General features: G+C 32.9%; 1 protein-coding gene and 1 pseudogene across 1 annotated transcript; one reads left to right on the forward strand and one right to left on the reverse strand.

Annotated features, from left to right (window-relative positions):
- Positions 1-4,055: 4,055 nt before the first annotated feature.
- LOC137817293 (small nucleolar RNA R71) lies at positions 4,056-4,161 on the reverse strand (annotated as a pseudogene).
- A 649-nt stretch (positions 4,162-4,810) lies between these two features.
- Positions 4,811-9,873, forward strand: LOC150025876 (uncharacterized). Its single transcript, XM_090304790.1, has 3 exons — positions 4,811-5,699; positions 7,806-7,835; positions 9,421-9,873. The coding sequence occupies exons 1-3, from the start codon at positions 5,073-5,075 to the stop codon at positions 9,871-9,873; spliced, it is 1,110 nt and encodes a 369-aa protein (XP_090160916.1). The 5' UTR covers positions 4,811-5,072.
- Positions 9,874-20,072: the final 10,199 nt, after the last annotated feature.

A 20,072-nucleotide genomic window follows, 5' to 3' on the forward strand; every position in this document is an offset into this window, starting at 1 on the left:
TTTGTGGAAAGATATCCAAGTTAAGATATGATTATACTCCAACGTTTAAATTTTATATTAACTTGGAAAGTATTTGAAAATGAATTTAGAGTGAAATATCTGAGAGTAGAACGTGATGTGAGTTGATTTTAGATGATTCCATTTTAGATATGAGATTTTACTTAGGATTGAGATTTTTATCAATTATATGGTGCGAACCCAAAGAAGATCCTCACTGGACACAAACTTAACCAAATGATTAAGTATGAAGGTTCACTTCTAGAGGGCGAAGGAAAAATACAAGTATATGGTGATTGATGATGAAGGGTGGAAATTCAATGAATATGAAAGGAAACATAAAAGCATGATGGAAACCGAATTGACAATGGAACATAAGAACACAAAGATAAATGGAGTAATGGAAGAGATGAAGGAAGGAAATGCTTATGTGATGGAAGAGAGTTGGACACGCCAATTGGAGTGTGGTTTTCATCCAAGAAAAGTGTTGATGGCCGCCACTTGAGAGCTCTCAAATCACTCAAGATGAGACCTAATGCTAAGAGCTCACACAAATTGTGCAAAATAACTTTTCTATTCAAATTCAACATGAGAAATAAAGGAGTATGACACCCTATTTATAGGACATGGTGCCTTGGAAAACAAGAAGTAATGGTACGATGGGAAACCTAAATATGGGGCTACCTTTAGGGTTTGACTAAGTCAAACCCACACCTTAGGCTTGTTCTTCTAGAAACTAGGTTAAAAACAAGCTAAAGTGATAAGCACACCTCCCCTATTATGCTATATGAACATACTCTAGCCTATCTTGCCATTTGGACCCCTAGACTGAGTCCGATTTATTTACAACTTGTTTAATTGTTAAGAAGACCAGTAGGAAGAACATTTGATGTTTTGGTCTTTGCCCATTTCTTCTTCTGGTGAGGTCGGTTAAATCCTTGGTAGGGTTTTCACTTGGAAGTTGAGATGACTTCTCATAGTGTGAATGGTCATTTGAGTCCTTGGTCATCTCCTTGTTTGCTTGGATTGTATCAGAAGGTCTTAATAATTCAAAGATATTATAAGATGTTTTTAGTGATACCCATGACTTATTATGTTTATTATAATGTTCAATGATACTTATATTATCTTTAAAAATAAAAAAAAAAACATAAGGACGCGTATGGGGCTAAAAGCAAAAGTTTCCTTTCTGAGCGTCTAATGACATAATAATGAAGTAAAAGAGCGATATTTGTGCAGATTAATATCAAATAGATATCAAGCCGCTATTGATGGAAAACACTTTTCTTCTAATAGTCATCTTTTTGTATTTCTTCTTTGGATGGAAGATGATGAGAGTTGAGGAGCAGAAGCATTAAAGAAACTCAAGACAAGTTTTCATGGATTGAAGTGGAGTTAGGAATTTATGAGAGTGAGAGGTGAGACCAACTCACTAGGAAATATTCTAGGCTAAGCCTTGAAGGAGACTAAACTAGGGAGAAGTTAGGAACAAGTAGAATGGCCAAATATGGGCGGCATTTCATTACTAATTCCAAATTGAAAATACATGTACGAGACTCCTATTTATAAGAAAATGTCTCTCAAAACCTCCCAAATGAAAGTGTGACAAGTGTGACCTCCTTATTAGTGCAAATCCTCTCCATTATGAGAGTTACAAGTGACATGTATTCATTGGAGGAAAATCTTCTCCATTGAGGAGAGGACATGTGTACCTTCATTCTATCCTTGCCTATTTTCCTATTTGCACCCTTTTTTTCCCCCTATTTTACACTATACTCTCTTTTCTATTTACACCCTACTCTACTTTGGTAAAAAATACAAGGCCCAATAAATTCTAACTACTCTATACAATCTTTACAAGGTTAAGAAGAAGCTCGATCCTTAATAAGTGCCTAATTTCAGTAATAATTCATATTAAAATATAGGCACTTATGAGGATTTATTGCTAATTTACATATAAAATAATCCCTAATTTATGAATTTATACCTTTTTACATTTTTATGAGTTTTATTTGAATAAGAGCATTTTATTCTCAAATTTTGTGTTAATTACAGATTTCTAGGGAGGATTGAAGATTTGGAATAAAGGAGAATAATTTGAGCTAAAAAGAGAAAGTTGAAAGGTCCCGGAATGGAAAAAGATGCAAAGAAAGATTGAGCCTTTTTTATGTTTTATCATTTAGCCCATTCACGCGACACAGGAAGCAACCTAACCCTAGAAAACTAGGATAAATAGAGGGCTAGAGGCTCAACCCTAGGGGGCCAGATTGAGAGAAAAACACCATAGAGTGAATTGTAACCCAATTGGGAGAATGGAAGGTGATAGAAGTATGCGTGGCTAATTCTACCATTTGGGATTGAGAGTAATCTGCTCAAACTCTTATGTATTGAGGTGATATTTTATATATTAATATTCAGTTCTTGATTGATTCTTGGTATTGTTGTTTTACTTTTAATTTTCCGTGACAAATTAAGAATCTTAAATCTGACCGGGAAGTATTTTTAGGGTTCGGACCTAAACAACAATACTTAACATATTTTAGTGCTAGGAATAGACTTGAAATGTTAATTGCTATTAAACATCTGAGCTTCGTTCTAAGTTGTTCTTATAATTATGCGAGGGATCGATAGTTAGGGGACATTCTTAAGGATTTTATATGCGAGGAATCGATATAGATGATTTTTATATGGGCATCAATTTCAATCAAAGAGCTTAATATTGACATGCTAATCAAAATACATGAGAGTGAGAGAGATGAAACCTAATCCCTATTTTTTCAATTGAAACAACTAATCCTTTGTCTGTTTTCTTATTGATCATCGCCAACCCAACCACTTTCAATACACTTTTAATTGTTTTGTTTTATATTTAGGGATTATTGTACTTGATAATTCACTCTTCCTTGTGGGATCGATATCCGTCCTTAGGGACAATTATTACTTCTGACAAAGCGATATAAAAAGTCATCAAGTTTTTGGCCCCATTGCTGGGGAAAAGGTTTGATTTGTTGAGTATAATTTCCTAAATATTGTGAATATTTTAATTTTTTTGATTTTTTTAAATTTTTTTATTTTTTTAAAAAATATTTGTTTTTATTTTATTTTATTTTATTTTAATTTGCTGTTATTATTTTAATTCTTATTTTGATTTTAGTTATTTCTATTTATTTTCAGATTTAGTTTGATTTTTGTTTTGATTTTATTTTAGTTCTTTTTAGGTTTAGTTACGTAGTTTTATATAGGTTTAGGTAGTTTTTATTTAGTTGTTTTATTTATTTATCATTACTAGTTTTACTTTTTATTTTTACGTTAGGTAGTATCTTTTACGTAAGTTGGTTAGTTTTTTTTACGATTATAATTATAATTTTTTGTTTTATTTTGTTTTAGCTTTATTATTTTTAAGTAAGTTATTTCTTGTTTTTATTGTTTTCTTTTATTCTTTTTTTAGTTTTTATTTTATTTATATATATTTTTTTCTGAATATTTTTGTTTTATTTATTTAGTGTCATTTTAGTGTTTTGTTTTTGTTTTATTTTATTTTTAAGTTTTAATTTGTAGTTTAGGCAGTTATTGATTTTATTTTAGTTAGCAATTTAAATTTTTGTTTATTTAAAAAAAATCGAAAAATAAAAATATACTATATTTTTTTTTCCACTAACATTTTAGGAAAGCAACATGGCAGAAGAACAAACGAGGAAGACACTCGGAGATTATGTCATGTACCAAGGACCAAGGCATTTTTCTAGTATTGCAATACCTATTACCGCCAAGGCCTTGGAAATAGATCCCGGTTTTCTCATTCTTATCGGTGCCGATCAATTCACAGCAATGGAACATGAGGATCCATATTCACATTTGAATACATTTTATGAATTGGTGGGAGCAATGGGCTTTGAATCAGATGATGTTGATAATGTTTGTATGCGCTTGTTTCCTTTTTCATTGGCAGGAAAGGCTAAAGATTGGCTTAGATCACTTCCAAATCAGAGCGTCACGAGCTGGGAGGATGTAGAAGAAAAAATTTTGCAAATATTTTTTTTCAATCTCTCGCTACATTAAAACTAAGTCTGAAATCTCTATGTTTAGACAAGGAGCAGAAGAGTCTTTTTCTGAGACATGGGAAAAATTTAAGATGATATTGAAAAAATGCCCAAATCATGGGTTTGAAGACATTGCTCAACTGAGCATATTCATTAATGGTCTCAAATTTGATATGAAGATGCTCTTAGATGCCGCAGCTGGTGGCACAATAATGACTCTTGATGCCGAACAAGCAACGAGGATTATTAATACATTGGCATCAACGGATTCTCAAGACCAGTGTGATGGACGAAGTACTCAGAAGAAAGGATGGATTGAAGATACATTATTGGCTCAAAACCAAATTTTGACACAGCAGATTGAGCAGTTAACCACACAAATGGCGAAATTGCCTCAACAATTACATGTTCTTCAAAGGCAGAATCAAGAATTAAGGTGCGAACTGTGTGGAGGTGAGCATTCCAGTGAGCAATGTGCTTACCAAAATATTTCTTCTGAAGAAAAAGCGTTTTACATGGAAGATCAAGGAAAGCAAGGAACTTTTCAACAACTCCAACTATTAGATCTTGTGTCCCAAGAGAGAATGAGCAAAATGGAAGATTCTACAAAAAAATTTACACACACCATGTTGGTTGTGCAGAAGAACGTTGAGAATTTTGAGACACAAATTAAGCAATTTACACAAGAGCTGTGGGAACTCAGGGAGAAATGTAAGTCAATCACTACAAGAAGTGGAGTAGTTGTAGGAAAGGGGATTGATGATAATCTACAAAGTAAGGAAAGTGACATAGAGAGTGAGGAAAGAAAAATTGATAGGGAAGAAAAAAAAGAAAAGGAAGAAAAAAACAAGAGTGAAGAGGGAGAAGAAAAGAAAAAAAAAGGTAAAAGAGAATGAAAAAAGAAGTGTTCCAATTGTAGATTTACCTTATCCACATGCTCCCTCCAGAAAGAATATAGAAGAACAATTTGTCAGATTCTATGAAATTCTGAAACAGCTAGAGATAAGTATTCCGTTCACTGAAGCTTTGGAACAGATGCCTACATATGCCAGATTTATGAAAGAGTTGTTGACCAAGAAGAGAAGATTAAAAGAACAAGGAATTGTGGAGCTAGAAGCAGGATGTAGTGCCATTATTCAAAAATCATTGCCACAAAAATCTAAAGATCCTTGGAGTTTTACTTTGCCAATCACAATAGGAAATTTTACAGTGGCAAAAACACTACTAGATCTTGGGGCAAGCATAAATCTGATGCCACTATCTATGTTGAAGAAAATTGGGGATGTTGAAATTTTGCATACAAGGATGACATTGCAATTAGTTGACAGATCAATAAATTATCCACATGGGATAGTAGAAGATCTTTTGGTGAAGGTAGACAAATTTTACTTCGCAGTTGATTTTGTGATCATGGACACAGAGGAAGATGTTGAAGTACCTCTCATTCTTGGACGCCCATTTATGAAGACTGCAAAAATTATGATAGATGTGGATGAAGGGAAGTTGAAGGTTCGAGTGCAGGATGAAGAAGTTAGCTTTGATGTATTTGAAGCAATGAAACATTCGATTGATCATAATGATTGTTTTAGGATGGATGCATTAGATGAACTGTATTTGGAAAATCAGAGAGAAATATTTATAGATGATTCATTGATGAAAGCAGTCCTAAATGATAATGAAAATTGCAAGGACTGGAAGGATAAGGAAGTCAAGGAATGTTTGCTAGAGTTGGGAAAGGCAAAAGAAGTTCAACAAGGGATTTTGGGTGAATTAGAACTGAACCAAGCCAACACTCCTCAGAAAATAGAGCTGAAACAGTTGCCAGCTCATTTGAAATATGTTTTTCTTGAAGAAAATGCGGAGAATCCAGTTATCATAAGTAACCATTTATCCAATGAGGAAGAACAAAAGGTGATAAAAGTGTTGAAGGCAAATAAAGAAGCTATAGGATGGACATTTGCTGACTTGAAAGGTACAAGCCCATCATATTGCATGCATAAAATTCACATGGAGCAAGATTTCAAACCTGTGGCTCAACCACCAAGGCGCTTAAATCCTTCCATGAAGGAGATTGTTAGAGAGGAGGTACAAAAGCTCTTAGAAGCAGGAATGATTTATCCCATTTCAGACAGTGCGTGGGTTAGTCCAATACAAGTGGTACCTAAAAAAGGAGGTATGACAGTTATTTATAACGAAAAAAATGAATTGATTCCTACAAGAACTGTTACAGGATGGAGGATGTGCATTGACTATAGGAAACTGAACCAAGCTACGCAAAAAGATCATTATCCATTACCTTTTATGGATCAAATGTTGGAAAGATTGGCAGGTAAAGCATATTATTGTTTTTTCGATGGTTATTCAGGATATAATCAAATTGTGGTTAATCCAGAAGATCAAGAGAAGACAACATTTACTTGCCCATTTGGCTTTTTTGCTTATCGAAAAATGCCATTTGGGTTATGTAATGCTCCAGTAACTTTCCAAAGGTGTATGTTTGCTATTTTCGCAGATATGATTGAGAAATGCATTGAAGTTTTTATGGATGATTTTTCTATGTTTGGATCTTCTTTTGATAATTGTTTAACTAATCTTGATCTCGTACTAAAGCGATGTGTGGAGACAAATCTTGTGCTAAATTGGGAGAAATGTCATTTCATGGTCACTGAAGGAATTGTCTTAGGCCATAAAATTTCTCATAAAGGTCTGGAGGTAGATAAAGCAAAAGTTGAAGTCATTGAAAAGTTACCTCCACCAGTCAACATCAAAGGAATCAGAAGTTTTCTAGGGCATGCTGGATTTTACAGAAGATTTATTAAAGATTTCTCCAAGATTTCAAAGCCCCTATGCAACCTTCTCAATAAGGATACTCCTTTTAAATTTGATGATAATTGTTTAGCTGCTTTTAATATCTTGAAAGAAAAACTGATTTCTGTACCTATCATAACTGCTCCTGATTGGAAACTTAATTTTGAGATAATGTGTGATGTTAGTGATTATGCAGTAGGAGCAGTTTTAGGACAAAGAAAAGAAAGAATTTTTCAAGTAATACACTATGCGAGTAAAGTTTTGAATGAAACGCAAAGTAACTGCACCACAACAGAAAAAGAATTACTAGCTATAGTGTATGCACTTGAGAAATTTCGATCTTATTTGATAGGTTCTAAAGTTATTGTTTTCACTAATCATGCTGCAATTAAATATTTATTGAATAAAGTAGATTCTAAGCCAAGGCTTATATGATGGATACTTTTGTTGCAAGAATTTGATTTAGAGATCAAAGATAAGACAGGATGTGAGAACAATGTAGCAGATCATTTATCAAGACTAGAAAATGATGAGGTAACCACATTGGATCCTGAAGTTCTTGCTGAATTTCTTGATGAGAAGCTATTAGTAATCAAAGAGAGGCCATGGTTTGCAGACATGGCCAATTTTAAAGCTACTGGAACAAGCCCGGAGAATTTGGACTGGCATCAAAGAAGAAATTTTTTTAAGGATGCCAATCATTATGTGTGGGATGATCCTCATTTGTTTAAAATTGGTGCAGATAATTTGCTGAGAAGATGTGTTTCTTTAGATGAAGCCAAGAAAATTATATATCAATGCCATAATTCAGCATATGGAGGACATTTTAATGGGGAAAAGACAGCTGCAAAAATTCTTCAATCATGTTTTTTTTGGCCCTCATTGTTTAAAGATACACATGCATTAATACAAAGATGTGACATGTGCCAAAGGACAGGAAGCATTTCTAGAAGACATGAGATGCCATTGCAAAACATTCAAGAAATTGAAGTCTTTGATTGTTGGAGCATTGATTTTATAGGGCCTTTGCCATCTTCTTTTTCAAATGAATATATACTAGTGGCAGTTGAGTATGTTTCTAGATGGGTGGAAGCAATTCCAGCACAACATGCAGATTCTAAGACAGTCATCAAATTTCTTAAAAGGAATATTTTTTGCAGATTTGGCACTCCAAGAGTATTGATGAGTGACGGTGGGTCTCATTTTTGTAATACCCAATTGAAGAAAGTGTTAGAGCATTATGGGGTTAGTCATAAAGTAGCATCAGCCTACCACCCACAGACAAATGGGCAAGCAAAAGTTTCTAACAGAGAAATCAAGAAAATATTAGAGAAAACAGTGGCGGCATCAAGGAAAGATTGGTCAATCAAACTTGATGAAGCTCTGTGGGCGTACAGAACGACATTTAAAACTCCTACTTGTTAGAATATATGGCTTTAAACTAGAGGGGAGGTGAATTGTTTAAAGAGAGTTTTCACAACTTTTTCAGCCTTGAATGAAATAACTTCAAGAAAAACTTGATTAACAAATCAGTTTTTCAAAACATAAAGCAAAGGCACAACACTAGTAAAAACAATCGGTTGTTTTACTGAAATAATCGGTTGTTTATACCAGTTATCAAATAACAAAACTGAATTTAAAGAGTTAGGGATAGAGAGATTGCACACAGATGTTTATATTGGTTCACTCCAAATTCAGAGCTACATCCAGTCTTCTCAGAAACCTTGAGGAAATCCACTAAGCAACCACAACTTGATCACTTACACCACAACCAAGAAAGTGACCTTGAACACCTCAAGACACACACTCTTCTTGGCCAACACACCAACACTAAGATTACTGATCTTGATCCCCTCAAGAACACACAACCAATCTCAGCAAACACAGAAACGAAACTTGTTCAGCAGAGTACAAGGATTACACTTGTTACAGATGATAATCTGAAATCAATACAAGCATAATCCTATTCCACACACTTTGATTCAATCACAAACTCTAAGCAATCTCAACTCTTTGAAAAACTCTTATTCAAAAAACTTGTTACTTAATTATGTTTTTCTAAATATATTCAAAGATGTTATTTGTTATCAAATCTTAACAAACTTTTTTATTGCATTTAATGATTGGTCAAAGCATTTAAAGACTAGAGCGTAAGCAGTTAAAACATTTAAAGCTCGGTCAAAGATAAAACAGTTTTTCTGTTATGGTCCTAAAACAAACAATCGGTTGTTTCCTCGAATCAATCGGTTGTTTTGGTTCTAACAGTTCAACCATTTGAAAAACAGTTTTCAATCTTTTCTCAAAACATCTAAGTATAAACAATCGGTTGTTTCGACAAAACAATCGGTTGTTTTAACTTAGTTTGAAAAACATTTTTCTTTCACAAAGATTGAGAATGCCTATGCTTTAGATTCGATCAAGGGGTGGATTACAACACTCAAACTACCCCAGAACTAAACTAAAACAGCACAGCAACAGCAAGCACAACCAAGGCTTCAACATCCTTCAAAGGGTTTGGATTCTTCAAAGCTTGAACACCACTTGGTTCAACACTACTGGCCTTTCCCCATTTCAGCTGATTTATGGGAAAGCCAGTCATCTTCAAGTGGAATTAGAGCATAAAACATATTGGGCATTAAAGACACTAAATTTAGATGCTAAAGCAGCTGGGGAAAAGAGAAAACTGCAAATCCTTGAACATGAAGAGATGAGGTTAAACGCATATAGTTCCTCAAAGCTTTATAAGGAACGCACAAAGAAATATCATAACAAGGAGATTGTGGAAAGAAATTTTTACCCTGGGCAATCTGTGCTTTTATGCAACTATAGATTAAAACTTTTTCCTGGAAAGTTAAAATCTAAATGGTCAGGTCCTTATGTTGTGAAAGAGGTAAAGCCTTATGGAGCAATAGAGTTAGAAGAACCAAAATCACACAAAAGTTGGGTTGTAAATGGTCAGAGGGTAAAGCCTTACTTGGGTAATGAACAGGAAAACCTCACTACGGTAATCCTTTTAGATGACCCATAAAGACATAGGCGTTAAGCTATATGACGTTAAAAGAGCGCTTACTAGGAGGTTATGTATTTTGACCTGGGGATAGGTTCTATTATTCAGGGGGGCAGATCCAGCAAATGAAGCAACACTGTAGATAAAGATTTTAACAAAATGTTGGATGACTTCTTAAGAAGAGAAGATTGAGCAAAAAATATAGTTTTATCTTTCTAATTCTCTTTTCTTTTCAGTTATTTGAATTTTGTCTTATTTTATTTTTTGGTTATTTTGTTTTCTGTGTATTTGTTTAGTTTGTTATTATTGCTTATTTTGAATAAGTTTCCTGTTTTGTTAGTTTGTTAGTTTTAAGTCTTGAATTATCTTTCTTGAATAAATTTTAGTTTTAATTTGTTTATTTTCTAGTTTAGTTTTTCAAATAAAAAAGAACTAGAATATTAATTTTGAATTGTGGAAAAAAGAATTTGTGTTTAAATATTAAATAATGAGATGAATTAGACACAGGTTAGAAAAGAAAATATGATTGAATCCCTATTCAAATGTAGTTAATATTGTGATACATGAAAATTTAACAGAATGATTATTAAGACAAAGAATGACAAAAACAAAAAGGAATGAGACCAATTAAACCAAGTGAGTGTGTGAACCTTAAATAATTTTGAGAGTTTTACTGATGAATTGACAGTTGTGGTTGCTTAATTTTTATTTTTGTTGCATCATAAAGAGCATGAAGATGATTGAGGCATTTGTTTGTGATAATTAGGAACCCAAGGCCAAAGAGCCAACCTTTATCTTATTAGAATTCCATTTTTTTATATATCCCCTTTTTGGGCCAATAATTTTATTTTATTTTGTTAATATTGCACCTTAACCTTTAATGATATATTTTCCTACCCTTTAGCATGTTTAAGGAAGGAGAACATAAATGCAATACATATAGAAAAGGGAATGGTTGGTTCTAATTGTTGAAAATTCAAAAAGTTGAAAATAGGAAAAATCTATTCCTATTAATTGAAAAAAAAAATTGTTGGAAATCATAAAAAGGTAGAAAGAAAAATGAGGAAAAGTGTGTTCTTGAAAGAAAGCGGTGATTAGATAACATATATGTTCTCTATAAATTGGATTGTAGGTATGTTCTTCTTCTTTAAGATGTGCATTTTGTTATCTGAAAAACCAATATTTTTTTTGGAAGCCCAACCTCATTACAACCCTGGAAAAGACCTCAAGATTCATGTTCTAATATGTTTGTGATTTGAAGATGAAATGAAAAACAACCGTGATTTGTTATGATTCAGTGAGAATAGAGAGAAACACTTACCTGTGAGGCATATGAGAAGATATTCCTTGATGAATTGTCATTTGTTTGTTTTGATTTGATCCTGGAAATTGACTATGTCTATATTTTTCTATATTTGAATTTGGAAGCATCATAAGTTTCTAATTTGATCTGTTGTTTAGTGAATTAAGCTGTTTGATATTTAAATTCAAATATTTTCATTTACTTTGCTTGAGGACAAGCAAGATTCTAAGTTGGGGAGGGTGATAAGTGCCTAATTTCAGTAATATTTCATATTAAAATATAGGCACTTATGAGGATTTATTGCTAATTTACATATAAAATAATCCCTAATTTATGAATTTATACCTTTTTACATTTTTATGAGTTTTATTTGAATAAGAGCATTTTATTCCCAAATTTGGTGTTAATTGCATATTTCTAGGGAGGATTGTAGATTTGGAATAAAGGAGAATAATTTGAGCTAAAAAGAGAAAGCTGGAAGGTCCCAGAATGGAAAAAGATGCAAAGAAAGATTGAGCCTTTTTATGTTTTATCATTTAGCCCATTCGCGCGATACAGGAAGCAACCTAACCCTAGAAAACTAGGATAAATAGAGGGCTAGAGGCTCAACCCTAGGGGGCCAGATTGAGAGAAAAACACCATAGAGTGAGTTGTAACTCAATTGGGAGAATGGAAGGTGATAGAAGTATGCGTGGCTAATTCTACCCTTTGGGATTGGGAGTAATCTGCTCAAACTCCTATGTATTGAGGTGATATTTTATATATTAATATTTAGTTCTTGATTGATTATTGGTATTGTTGTTTTACTTTTAATTTTCCGTGACAAATTGAGAATCTTAAATCTGACCGGAAGGTATTTTTAGGGTTCGGACCTAAACAACAATACTTTACATATTTGAGTGCTAGGAATAGACTTGAAATGTTAATTGCTATTAAACGTCTGAGCTTCGTTCTAAGTTGTTCTTATAATTATGCGAGGGATCGATAGTTAGGGGACATTCTTAAGGATTTTATATGTGAGGAATCAATATAGATGATTTTTATACGGGCATCAATTTCAATCAAAAAACCTAATATTGACATGCTAATCAAAATACATGAGAATGAGAGAGATGAAACCTAATCCCTATTTTTCCAATTGAAACAACTAATCCTTTGTCTGTTTTCTTATTGATCATCGCCAACCCAACCACTTTCAATACACTTTTAATTGTTTTGTTTTATATTTAGCGATTATTGTACTTGATAATTCACTCTTCCTTGTGGGATCGATATCCGTCCTTAGGGACAATTATTACTTCTGACAAAGCGGTGCACTTGCCGTAAAAAGTCATCAATCCTCGCCTATCTTTTTAGCCGGAAGGTTTCAAGGTTGGATGGTTTTCATCAACTACCAATGAAGTTTGTAGAGAGAAAGCTTATTCAAAGCGAAAACAAGTGATACAATGTAATCAAGACTCATATCTAAACATTCCTATTTGAGCGTCGATCATGAAGAAGACAATGAACAATGTTGGAGAGAAGATATTTAAGTCTAGAAACATTTAATACTCAACGATCAAAGTTTATTCAGATAAAGAAACTATTTAGGGAACAAATATTGTTTAAATACATGAATATTTTCATCAAAGCCAATATTTCCATTTTGAGCATCTAATAAGTATAAGAAGATGAACAGTGCAAAAAGAGAAAATATTCAAGTGCAGAATTAGTTCAAGCTTCAATGTTCCATTTAATTCAGTTAAAGAAACATTTTTAAAGGTATATAATGGCTCAAAATTGCATAGATTGCATAAGAGCTAAAGTTTCCATTTCAAGTATCTAGAGCATTAAAGGAGAATAATAATGTGGCAGATTTGAGAAAATATTTGAGTAAAGAGAATATAGCCTCAACAATCATATTTGAAGAAAATAAAGAAATAATTTGAAATGCCTTACAAGTTCAAGACAAAGATCAATTAAAGCAAATGTTTCTATGTTGAGCAACTAATGCCTTTATTGAAGAATGAAGAATGCAAAGCTTTCATGATCACATTTCTGAAGACTATATAAAGACCTTGAAGATGAAGAGCACAACATAGAAGTGTACATAGTAATATACAAGCTTTCAAAGAGTACAAAAACGTGATTTGTAGTTATGTGATTAGATTTGTTTTATACAATTTGCGTATGTGGATGTAGAGCGATCTATGAGATTGAGTTGTGTGCTTAACCTTTATAAATTTTTAACACTGTGAAGTATACCTTTAAAGCTTTTAGTGTTCTCTCAGTAAAGAGGTCTTCTCATTTTATTGGGAGGCCTTGATCTCTAGGGATATTAGAATCGATTGCCTACAGAGGTAGATAATACTTGGTGACCTGCATAGATGTAAGAATACCTGATGACCTGAAGAGGTGTAAGAATACTTATGGACATGAAGAGGTGTAAGAATACTTATGGACATGAAGAGGTGTAAGAGTACTTGTGGGCCTAAAGAGCTGTAAGAATACTTATGTACTTGGAGACGTGAACAATATTTAGTGAATGACTCTTGAGCGGGTTACTTGAGGGGACTGGACATAGTCCTAATTGGTGAGTGATGAGCAAAATTCTATTCACACTTAATAGCTTTAATTATAGATTCTTGGACTATAATCATGAATAAATCCACTATTTTAATTAATATTTTTCTGATTGGGTTTATTCAAAACCTTAATTATTATTTTTGTTAATTCTCTATTTTTAATCCAAGTTACTTCTTTTTAATCAAAACATGAAACGAAATTTCAGATAAAAAGTTAGAGATTTAAATATGCAAATATCTCAGAAAAAAGAATTGAAAGAAAATCTTTTCAAAGGATATTGTCTCAAATCCTGAAATTAAAACTCCTCTGCAAAACCATTCAAAAATAAAGCAAATATACTTTAAAAATATTATTCAAGAAAATATTCTCCAATATATTTCACAACAGTCCTGGAATCAATCATAATCAATGCGCAAATCTAAAGAAAATTGGAAACAATATATCTGGAAGAGAAGCATTAATAAAAATTTGAGACTATTTGGGAATGAAGATATTTGTTTAATAATTTGAAACGGGAAATGAAACATTTGATAATTGTAAAACAATATCATAAGGCAGGTTTTTAATTTGATTTTGTGCAAGGAAAAGAAGATTATAAAATAGACTTCAGAGGAAGGAAGATGATAGATTTTTGGATCGTGTTTCATAGTAGCAAACACATTCTAGACCTAATTTTATTTTATTATTCTTGTTTTTCCTCTGCATGGAAGGCTAAAGCTTTTTGGTTGATTCCTTTTTAATTTTCCATTGAGTTATGAGGTTTTGATCAATAAAAGGTTTGTTTTTCAATTCTCTGCAGTAATTATTTTAATCTTTTAATCTCCTGGAAAACTGGTTTTTGTGAGAGGTTTTATTTGAACAAATGATTGAGATTCTTCCTTGTCTTAACTTTGGTTTCTTAGTTAGTTCACATTTTTTCTAATTAATATCTTAGGTGCATGATTCAAGAGAGAGGAGATAAACATTCTCATGGAGTATACGCATGGAACAAAATGGTCCTGATTAAACTAGTAGACACATACTTTACTGGTAAGTTTCAAGTTGAATCAGATTGACGGATGTTCAATTTGGTTTAGCTCTTTTGAGGATTGTGAAATGACTAATCTTTAAAGAACCTGTGAAGAATGGTGGAAGAACTTGGTCATCAACCACTTTTTATTTTTTATTTTAATAATTTATTTTATGTTTACTACTAGACAAATTAAAAAAAATTATCTTTATTGTTATTGTTAACATTTCTTGCTTGTAGATAGATTATGAACACTAATTTACTGATTATACTATTTAATTCGTTGGGAGACAACTTGGGGTCAGCTGATCACAATTATACTAGCATCTTTTTGGCGTTTGACGAACTATCATTACAATAGACGGATTGCGCTGGAATCATTTTAATTTGAAACGGTGAGTCATCTCCTTTTGAGGTATAGCCATTTGGTTGTCTACATACTATGATAATTTAGGGACGATCCGACCATTACAAAACGACTTTTGAAACATTTGTAAGACGATTGAAAAAGGGAAAAAGAAAAGGAATATGTTGTACATCAAAATAACACCAAAAAGAGTATACAATATGCTAAAGGCTCAGATAAAGGCCCAACTATTAGGATGAAGTTGGGTGGGGGCGAAATAGAAGGAGATTGTTGAACAAGGTGTTTTGATGGTTCCAAATCTGCTTTGAAGAATCTATTGATGTGTGTTAGTAGATTTTGAGTTGTTAATTCACATCTAGTATTGATCCAAGTTCATTTGATTCTTAATCTCTTTTTGAAAGAATTGTTTTCTAAAACGTTGTGTTAATTTAAGTCATTTGTTTTGAGCTTTCAACCAGATGAAAAAGTTGTTGTTCAAAGTCTGGTGACTACAACACATTTTTCATCCAATTGATTTGTCGTGAAAACCGATTGAATTGCACTTAGTGTTTTTTAAAGGTTTTGAAAAATCTAGGTTTTCAGTTGTATTTTTTGAGAAGCAAAAATAGTCTGTTATTTCGATAAAAGAACTGGTTATTTCATGTGGAATCTTTAACTAAAAAAGAATTCAATCAGTTTATTTTAAAAACAATCAGTTGTTTTTCAAACAGAATTTTGTTATGAATTTCAAACTGATTTTAAATGTTTCTAAATACTTTCAATTAAGGATCTAACAGTTTTAACTACTTTTTAAAGTCTATATAAAGATTGTTTTGTGATCTTTTGAAAAACTAAGAAGAGTCTTATCAAAAACTTTTTCAATAGAAGATCACGAGCTTTTAGATCATTGCTTGTGTGTGAAATAAGATATGAGTTTTTTATTCAATTGTTCTATTGCTTTGTAAAACCCAGGTGTATCCTATTTCCTTCTTTGAATACTTTAATTGTGTGTAAGACAGTTTCAAAAAGGGGTTCTAGAAATTGTGGTGTTTTTCAAAAGTATTGTGTGTTCTTTAAGGATTTAAAATCAACATTCTTTGTGTGTTTTGTAATCTAGTTTTGATTGCATAGTGAATTCTCAATGGTTAGCTAAGAACTGGATGTAGCTCTTGGTTAAGAGTGAACCAGTATAAATCTCTTTATGTGAATCTCTATTTCTCTACTCTGATATACTGCTTTATATTCTGTTATTTATTTTGCTCCATTAAACAGTCAGTTGTTTCGATAAAACAACTGGTTGATTTTTCATAAAGAACTGCTAATCCAATAATTCATCCAATTGAATAGAAAATCAATTTATTGATTTAACAAATATTTTTACTCTACATCTAATCTTTGCGAAAATCTTGTGAAAACAATTCATCCCCTTTTGTTTTAGCCATACATTCTAACAATTAGCATTAGGAGTTGAGTTCTTGAAAGTTACTCAAGTTTTGTTCCTAAATCCTTTTGAAAATTGTTGAAAAATTACCCTTTGGGGAGGGTTGATGAAGACTGAGAGATAGAGCATTCCCTGACCAAGCCCAACCCTCCAGAAGGATGACCTGAAGCATGATACATGATCTCGGACTAGGTCAGGACCCTCTACTAGCCAATACCTCAAAGCCTATCATTCCTTAGAGGATTACAAGGAGCAGAGCCCATGTGATGGGATTTGAGGACCATCTACTTTTTTTATTTGTAATTTCAGTAGAATAGGTTTCATATAGCATAAATAGGAGTGTGCTTAGAAACTTGGGCTTGTGCCAAGCCCATTTTCTCTTCATGAGCACCTAGGTTGAGAAAGGAAAACCCTACCTTCTAGAAACTAGGTCTAGGGGGCGACATTGACCTTGGTCAAACCTTAGGGCCGCCCTTCTTCATTCCTTTTCTACCATCCCCTCTTCTTGTTCTCCAAGACACTCCTCCTTATATAAAGGGTGTCTCCCCCATGTAAAAACACATTGAATTTGAATATAGTAAAGAAAATATGCTGGAGTGTTTAGTGAGACTTAAGAGTTCTCCTAGTGGGTCTTATCTTGTGTGTGAGCACTTTAAGTGGAGGCTCTTCAGCACTCATCTTGGAGTAGCCCATCCTCCAAGTGGCGTGATTCTTGTCCATTATTCCATAAGCTTTCTCATCCTTTCATTTTTTCTCTTTTGTTCTCTTATTTTGCGTCATCTTCCATATCTTCTTTATATTGTTATGTCCTTTAATTTCGGTCTTTATCTTGTCATCCTCATCATTGTTTTCATTTAATTTCGCAAGCCATCTCATCATACTCACCATATTGTGTTTTTCTATTTGCCCTCTATAAGTGAACCTTTACACTTACTTAACCACTTGGTTAAGTTTGTGTCCAAGGGGGTTCTTCTTTGGGGCTATGACCATAATTGCTAATCTAAAAAAGATTAAACAAAAGAGCAAACCATAAAATGTGAAATTATAAAATCAATTCACATAAAGGGTGCTTCTACAAACAGACCACCTTTGTTTTGTGGGCTGAACTATCAATTATGGAAGGTAAGAATGAAATTTTTTGTTGAGTATTTTGAAAGAGGAATCTGGGATGCTATCACAAATGGTCCTCTTATTCCTAATATTGAAAAAGATAAAGTTTTCATTGAAAAACCTTTGTTTGAATGGACTGAGAGTGAAGGAAAAAAGGCTAAATATAATTGCATTGCCAAGAACGTTATAACTTTTGCTTTGAATTCAAATGAATTTTTTTAGGGTTTCTCAATGTGGATTAGAAAGGAGATGTGGGACATCCTTAAAGTGACCCATGAAGGAACAACAAATGTAAAGAGGGCAAGGAAGCATGCCTTGATCCCAAAGTATGAAACATTTAGGATGTTGAAAGGGGAAACCATTTATGATGTGTAGAAGAGATTTACTCACATAGTAAATCATCTCATTGGTTTTGGCAAAGTCTTTGAAAGAGAGCAGTTGAACATCTAGATCCTAAAATGCTTGGACAGATCTTAGTAGCCAAGGGTCACTGGCATTTCTAAATCAAAGGATCTTACTGCATTGACCACTGCATCGTTGTTTGGAAAGCTAAGGGAGCATAAGCTTGAGATGAACCGGATGAATGATCAAGAGAATAAAGAAAAGCACTTGAAAAGAATTGCTTTAAAAACTACAACTCAAAAGATTAATTAAGACTCAAGTGACTGCAGTGATAGTGAGGCTCTCAACTTGCTTACAAGGAAATTTGGCAGGTTCTTGAAGAAGAACAACACAGACAAAAGTTAGCCATCAAACAAGTACAATAATAAGAAAGATAATGATTTTAATTCTACAAACTACACTTGTTTTGGATATGGAAAACAAAAGACTCATCAAGGCTGAATGCCCTAGCAATGTGAACAAAGAGAAAGGAGCATACAGGAAATTTGAGAAGAAAGGCAAAGTAAGAAAAGCCTACATACCTTGGCAAGACAATGATGACTCATCCTCAAGTTCTTCATCAAAGGAAGATGGAGAAGTCAATCAGTGTTTGATGGCAAATGAAGATTCATAAACCAGCAATGTAAGTTCAAACACTTTTGTGAATTTTGAAAATTATAGTCAACTTCTTGGTGCCTTCAAAGAAACTCATGAGAAAGCTAACTGGTTGGCCCTATTAAACAACCGATTGAAAGGGTTAAACAACTGGTTGGAAATTAGACTCAAGACCTTAGAAGAAAAGCTAAGTCATTCAAAAACTAATTTCAAAACCTGGAAATGATTTACAAAAACTCTTCTTGTAAGTGTGATGATTCAAGCTTTTGTGAAAATTGTGATTCCCTTCAAAACTATATTCACTATCTTTTAAAAACAATGGACAAGTTTTCCAAAGGGCAATCCAATTTTGAAATTGTTCTTACTTCACAAAGTTATGTTTCTGGCAAGGCTGGTTTGAGCTTTAACCCAAACATAAAGAACAAATTTTTTTCTAGTTTCTTTGAAAACAACCACTTGTTTTATTGAAACAATTGGCTAAAAACTATTTTTACTGCATGAAAAAAGGTCATACTGTTAAATTTGGCAGAGCAAGAAGGTTTGTTGTTCCTAAAGATATTTTGAAATGGGTGCCTAAGGTTCATAAGGTTCCTATTAATATAATTGGACCCACATTCATAAGGGGACCAAGTCTTACTTTTTGACCATTCTTGCAGGGATCCTTAAATAGCCAAGAATCACCTTGGGCTTGAAGAATGACTACTCAAGGGAAAAACATCAAGAATAAATAGTCTTTGTGCCTCCTATTTCAATTGTATATATCTTGCATGGTTCTTTAACAGTTTAGAGACATCATTGGCATATCTACAACGGCTGCTCAAAGGAGAAACACCAGAGAATAAAGAAAGTATGTGTGTCTCCACTTAGAAACTTATGTAAATGTCTCAAATGACCAAATGAACATCTCAAAGTATTCTTTTGGTTGAATCTATTGGAGATCTTTTTGCAAGGGTATGAACAAAGAGCATATTGCATTTTCCTGACATTAAAATGTGATTATTTGGTTCTAGAAAAGGAATTATTCTTTTGGGCATTTAAAGCAAATTGATAAAAAAAGCATGTTTTTTTGCAATCTGTTGAAAATACAAATCAACCGGTTGTTTTGCTATCTGACACCTCTGTATAAAGTTGGCATAAGTGCTTAGGCATGGTTATACCGATTTCTGTTTTTTCAAAACTTGTTTTTGGTCAAATATACATTGAGTGAGCCTCATAATCTGATTATAAGAGAATATATTCCTTAAAAATTAATTTCTTTTTATGAATGGTCAATTACCATAAAGTACAATCAAAGTTGTTTATTTTTCTGGTCTGACATTTTGCAGTTTTCAAAACTGCAGAAGATTCATTTTCTCTAGTAAAATCAACTCACTAAAAGCCACTTTAATTATTTTATCTTCTTTTTCCTATGTTAAGTGTGCATTTAAACTGGATAACTCACACACAAAAA

Source organism: Phaseolus vulgaris, chromosome 7 (assembly GCF_051622355.1).
Source record: "Phaseolus vulgaris cultivar YP4 chromosome 7, ASM5162235v1, whole genome shotgun sequence".
Taxonomy (NCBI): Eukaryota; Viridiplantae; Streptophyta; class Magnoliopsida; order Fabales; family Fabaceae; genus Phaseolus; species Phaseolus vulgaris.